At 43.8% G+C, this 6452-nt stretch overlaps 1 protein-coding gene across 1 annotated transcript; it reads right to left on the bottom strand.

Moving 5' to 3' along the window:
• Positions 1–1171: 1171 nt before the first annotated feature.
• Positions 1172–5576, bottom strand: IL36B (interleukin 36 beta). Its single transcript, XM_058534651.1, has 4 exons — positions 5561–5576; positions 4900–5007; positions 2086–2225; positions 1172–1378 (listed from the first exon to the last, which is right to left on the bottom strand). The coding sequence occupies exons 1-4, from the start codon at positions 5574–5576 to the stop codon at positions 1172–1174; spliced, it is 471 nt and encodes a 156-aa protein (XP_058390634.1).
• Positions 5577–6452: the final 876 nt, after the last annotated feature.

Below are 6452 nucleotides of genomic sequence, written 5' to 3'. Positions count from 1 at the left end.
AAGCTAGTTGCACAGCAATGAAAAGGCAGGTTAACAGGATGTAAGGTGGGGTTCCAGGATTATCTCAAACTGAATCACGGGCAGTGAAGCAACAGGAGACAATGCCAGAAGGATAGGTTTGGAAACAGATTATGCCTGGCTGAGAAATTTGAACTTGGTTAGCAATGGGTACCCACTGCAAAACCTGATACCCTTGTTTGTCCTGTGCGAAGAAAGGCAAGGTCTCTCGAGGGAGGAGAGCCTGCTATGCCCACATTAATGTTCAGGACACTATAGTAAATTGCAGTTTACATGTGATAGGTTAAGTGAATTTTTAGATTATATTACAGACTTTAATTAAAGTAACCCTCACAAAATGCACAACTGGCTTAAAAGCATCCCAATAAAGAAACTGTTGACTGAAGGTTCTATTAAAATTCCAAAAATCATGAATAACAACAAGAAAATATCATAGCTGACACTTCTACTTCCAGTCACTTTATAAAATAAAAACAAGGATAGTACAATAAGTTCTGAGAAGTTGCCTAAAAAAAATTCAAAGTGATATAAGTGGTTCTTTGAAATATGGATTGATTTACTTTCATTATGTTTAACAATTAATCTTAACCAAGTATACACTGTGTGTCAAATTATTAACTAATGATATTAGGAATCCATCCTGATTATCAAGACATACAAAATTTTTATTTCACATTCATCTTATCCTTTAGATTTATCTTTGAGAGTATGTTATAATATTTATAATAAACATACATAGAATTAATAAATTCTTTTATTAATAGGGTTGTATGAACAAAAATGTTTGAAGTTCACATCTCTAGGCCATAGGTTTTCAGAAGGATTAGGAAGAGAGGGTTGTGTACAAGAAGCTTTTGGGATGTTGACTTGACTGGACTTGGTAGCTAAGTGGATGTGGAACAAGCTCAGGAAGGAACAAAAACTGACTCTTAGGTGTCATATTGGGATGCCGTTCAAATGGGGGACATGGTGTGGAAATGGATGTCGAGAGGAGGAGGTGGTTTTTGGGTGACGAGAATGAGGTGGGCTATGGATGGGCATCAGTGCACGGCGGTCTCTTAAGATGCCCTGTTGTGTTTCAAACAGAAGAGTCTCTGACTGCTTGCTCCTCTGTCCTGGAATCAGACACCCACAGCCCAGGCTGAATTTAGTTCTAAACCTCTAAATGGAAGTTAGTGTTGTCAGTTTTGCCCCTCTCCTTGCTGAGAGTGATGGGCTGTCCAGCCATGGAGGAGGTGGCTATGAACCAGTCAGGGTAGGAGAGAGACTGAAAGGCGGAGGTGGAGCCCTCTAAAATGTGGAGAAAGAGAAAAGGCTTCTGCCCTTCACTCATATGGTACAGGTCCATGATGTCTTTCTCCTAGGAGTAGAAAAGAGGCTCATTAGAGAGGATTATGGGAAGGAGGGAGCTAAACTAACCCAGCCCTGGGAGTGACTGCTTTTCCCAAAGGGAGGGACAGAAGCCAGGGACAGAGGCAGAAGAAAGGAGGACACTAGGTGTCAACACAGGCAACCTAGTGGTTCCCAACAGCTTGGCTCCACCCCAGGATCCCATGACACAAGGTGCTCCTGATTCTTTGAGACAGCACCGTCTTCCCTGAGAACAGAGGGAGGTGTAACTCTCTTTCGTGGGTGCTCCTGGTATGCCCCCATCTGCAGGTTCAGGCCGGTCTTATGAGATTCCCAACCTCCAGGGGGATTGATAAGTTACAGCTTCCCTCATAAGCAGAAGGATTAGCTTCATGACTACAAATATTGCTTTTGGTGCAAGGACCATAGGCGTGTAATATGCAAGATCCAGATTAACAATCTCCCCCCTTGTGCCCTGTGCCATGCAGTGGCTTTTGCTTAAATGGAAGCACTCCATCATCTCAGAGTGTTGCTGGGAGGCAGTTAAGGAGCATTCCGAAGGTAGCATTTATTGCTTTGGGGATCAGCCAGCTCAGGTTTTCTTTCTTACGCTGAGCATCCAGCATTGAAAAAATGCTATTTTCATTCAGTAACATATTAAATGAAGCAAAAAGTCCATCTCACGATACTTCCCTCATGAGCTGCACAACCACTCACCTTAAGCTGCAAGGTAGGCTGGCCTTGAATTTCTGCGCAAAAGAGACAGAGATTCATGCCGCGGATTCCCAGGTAAACCAGATTATCTTTTTCTTCCTTTTTCAATTTTTGGTCTGTACATGATACTAAGGCAAGAATGACTGGAAACACAAGGGAAGATAGAAACAGTCATCAGGCTCCAAGCAGCAGAAAGGCCAGTCCATCTGGCCTAACTCTCAGTGACTCCGCACAGCCAGGGGGATACTGAGCAGCCAAGATTCTTCCAGAAGGTTCCTCCCATTAGCCATGTGGCAAACACCCTTCCTCATTGTCTGAAACGCATTTCCTTTTTCTTCCTTAATATCAGAACTCCAATTGTCACCAGGGCACATTGCTTCCCCAAAATAAAAATAAAATTTCCCACCACATTTACAGCTAATTTTGACCATATGCTTAAGTTGTAGCCCATGAGATATAAGTGGAAGTATTGTGTGGGATTTCTAAGAATGTTCTTTAAAAAGAGTTGACTCTGCTGGGAGGAGTTCCTTTCTTATACTCTGTGCTTCTTACTGCCCTCCTTAAATACTTAGATGATGGTTGAGGTGACCTGAAGGTTGATAAAGGAGAAAGCTAGACTCCTTGGACTCTGGTAGCATCATGGAGCCAGCATATCAGCCTCAGCCTGCCTTCTCAGGCTTCTTTTGCATGAGAAAGAAATGAACTTCTATCTTATTTAAGTCCTAGTTATGTAGGGTTTTCTGTCACTATCAGCTGAATTAAATTCCCAGCTAATTTAGCAGGTGATTCCCAGTAGCCTCGGTGTTCTGCATCTGTCCTTCTGGGCAGGGGGCAGGGAATTCATCCACTCAGCCCACTTGATTGAATGCCCACTCAGGACAAGGCACTGAAGATTTAGCTGAGAACAAGATAGACATTGTCTTTGCCCCCATGAAAAATGAGACGAAACAATGTAAGCAGTAAAATGACAAGCACCACAATAAATTGTAGCACCTGCCTTGGGGAAACGATTAAAGCCTGGGACAGCAGGAGAGAGACCAAATTGAGATAGAGATATCAAGAAAGACCTCTCTGCAGAGGTCTTTCTTTCCTTTCCTTCCTCTTAAAGCTAAGAGGAAGCTAGCATCTGAAGAAATGGGAACAGGATTGTGGAAGGGGTTTGGAGGCAGGAAAGGAAAAGAAAGTCCCCTCCATGGAAAAGAGCTTGGTGAGCTCAAGGCTCTGAAAGAAGACTGATGTGCCTGAGATCTCCCCACTGTCCCCTACCCCACACTTCCCACCCCCAAAACACAAACACAAGGGAATGATAGTATTCAATCAGCATTGTAAGGTCACTCTTGATGCCTTGTGGAGGATGCATGGGAGACTCCACAAATGAAGGGAGAGGGAGGGCAGGGAGGAAGTGATGGTAGTGGTCCAGGTGAAAGATGATATCATCTTAGAAATAAGGCATATTTTGCACATACAGTCATCAGTTTTTGCTGAGGGATTGGATGGAGATTGAGGAAAAGGAGGAATCCAGGATGTCTCCTGTATTTCTGGCTCCAGCAAACAGGGTGGTGGTAGCTAACAGAGATGGGGAAGACTGGGTCCGTCAGCAGTTTTGAGAAGTCAGATCCATAAATCCACTTGGGATAGATGAAGTTAGATTTGACGGAGAGGACATCAAGAGGACATGGGTAAAATGTCCAGAGGAGACGTCTGGGTTGGAAGCATAAATGCCAGAGCGAAGATGCAAGACATCAATCCAAGAGAACAGCTCGCAATCCCTTCGGAGGGGTTGCATAATTATTGCAGACTGACTTCGGAGGATCCCCAGCATTTGGAGATTTTATAGAGAAAGTAGAGTCAGAAAGGAGAGTGCAAAAGAGGAGCCAGCAAACCACAGAGAATGTTCTTACAGAAGGAGAAGATGGAGTGTGTTCAAGAAAGAAAGAGTTATCAATTATGCTGACTGCAGCTGAGGAACCAAACATGAGAACAGAGAAGTGTATTTGTTGACCTTGGAAAGAGGAGCTTGAGGGGAATGGTCGAAGAACAGTTCAGAAGTCACACTGTTTGATGTAAGCATGAACAGGAGGTGAAATGGAGGAGAGTTGTGCAGCCGATTCTTCCATGAAGTTTGGCTATGATTTGTATAAAGAACAGTATATAGATTGGTATATAGGAAAATATAACAGTCGTAGGAATGAAATGTGGGAACCAAGAGAAGGTTTTTAGTAGTAAGCTTGGAAATATTATATTAGAGGAAGTCTGTCAGTGATAGAAAGGACCCAGTAGACAGACAAGGGTGGAACATGCAGGGAAGAGTAGAATTTAATTAATTGATTTAATTTAATTTAATTAAACACTGAAGTCCTAGAGAAAGGGAAAGAAGCTGAGATGAATTGACTTTTGATGGAAGGAAGGACTATTCCCCCATTACTAGAAGAAAGGACACCAAGTTAAAAAATTCTGTAGGTTTGGTGGTGGAAAGAGGATGGAGTTTGAATCTGAGGACATAGGTAGTGATGGTTGGAATTTAAAGAAGAGAAACTCCAAGGAGAAGGTCAGCTGCTGTTGAATGGACAATCCCTTCTTATCTGAAGACATTTTTTTTTGGTAAGGAAAGCTACCAATCCTTCACATCCTCATTTCTAGGTATGGGGTTTCCTTTGTGGAAGGGAACCATCTCACCCTTCCTTGCCCTTCCTGTGGACATTGGGCTGGTGCCCAGAAGTAGGAGAGGCCCAAGGCCAGGCTCATGCAAGTTCAGCCCTGTCCCCAGTGGAGCTGGTGTCCCTTTAAGAGGCAACAGTGGCTTCAACCTTCACTCACCAGGCTTGACATTGTTGCTAGATGGAACTGCTATTAAAGAATTTCCCTTCAGGACCCACACCATCTGTAGAGAATCACGAATATGCAAGAATTGGGGAGTTTCCAAAGCTGCCAAATGACAGAAAAGCACAAAACACACATGAGGTTATTACCAACTTCAGGATTCCGGTTGCATTCTGGTAATAACGGCTTTTAAAGTCCTGGGAGTAGGTTTCCTGCTCTGAGAAAGGTGGCTTCAAGGAGAAAGGGAGGAGAAATTAGGCAGAAGCTGGTTTGTGGATCAAAGCATCTGAAAGGATCCGCATGCATTCATGATCCCAAGAGATTTTCAGGATTCGCCTTATCTCTAGGGTTATCAGTGACTTGTCTTTTTCTAATTGATAGTTTCCAGGTAGTAACAAAACCAAAAATATTTAAATTGGTCATCAGTATGTTTGTTGTTTGTTCTTTACCCTCTTTATCAAAATAAATCAGCAATTCTAAATACACATAATAAGAGCTAAATGCTCTGAGATTTTCAAATGTGGATTTTATGATCTGAGTATTTTAGCAAGAGCAAATACACTTGTAGCTGAGCAAATGATAGGGGCCCTTGTACTCTATTGTCTTTGGTGAGGCCAGATGGAGATATTTCCAAGCTGGTTTGCAATTCATCACTTACACTGTGGGGTGGCCATGCTGGCCTCAGGGCTTTTTGTGAACAGGACAAGGTAGAGAAGATGGTGGAGAGGAGTTTGTCAGCAGTTGGTCTTCTGGAAAAAGAGGAGAAGAAAAATATGTTATCTGTTTCTCTTCCCTCCTCCCTGGAATTTCGTGTAAAAATTCTGCCCTGAGATCCTGTTCCAGATGCACAACTGAGATTAAGGATGGGAAGAGCATGTTCTAATACCAGAAAACCCCAAATGGCATCTCCCATCTCTGTCATGGCTGGGTGGTCCTGGTTCTCCAGGCTGCGATAGCCTTTGGATGCCCTCCATCCATCACATCTGGGATTGTTAGGAGGTTCCAGACCATCACCCCAGGCACCTTCTAGTACAGCAAGTCTCTGGGTTTACAGGAAGGAAGGGAGAGTATGTGTCTATCTCCATTTAGCCCTCCACACAGCTGATAAGTCATCAAATTATCCTCACTTCAAGCTTGAACATCCTAAATTACTGGCAGCAAACTTGTCTCTCTCCAGCCCCCATCTTCCCCAAAGATTCCTCATCCAAAGAGGCACCTCTAAGGATCCTGCACGTGGACACCCACAGGTCCCATTAGGTGTTTTGACTGTCAGAGGACATCTGTCTGTGGGTTTCTGGTTAGGGCACCAGGACAGTTCCCCAAGAAGATCACAAACTCCCTACAATGAGAACCAGTTGTTCACATCCTGCCTGCCTCAGAATCCTCGGTGCCTAATTCAATAGTTATTCCTAGAAAGGGAGTAAGCAAGCGACCATCTGCACTCTTAGAAGCAGCCCCAGCTCCTCTGATACCCTGTGCTTTAGTCCAAGGCCCCTGGAGGCTCCTCAAGGCTAGACTGAGAGCAGTGAAAGAAGGTTCCCCGTACATGG

This window comes from Diceros bicornis, chromosome 40 (assembly GCF_020826845.1).
Source record: "Diceros bicornis minor isolate mBicDic1 chromosome 40, mDicBic1.mat.cur, whole genome shotgun sequence".
In the NCBI taxonomy this organism is placed as follows: Eukaryota; Metazoa; Chordata; class Mammalia; order Perissodactyla; family Rhinocerotidae; genus Diceros; species Diceros bicornis.
The sequence above is the reverse complement of the archived record's forward strand: the minus strand, read 5'-3'. Positions and strand labels throughout refer to the sequence as shown.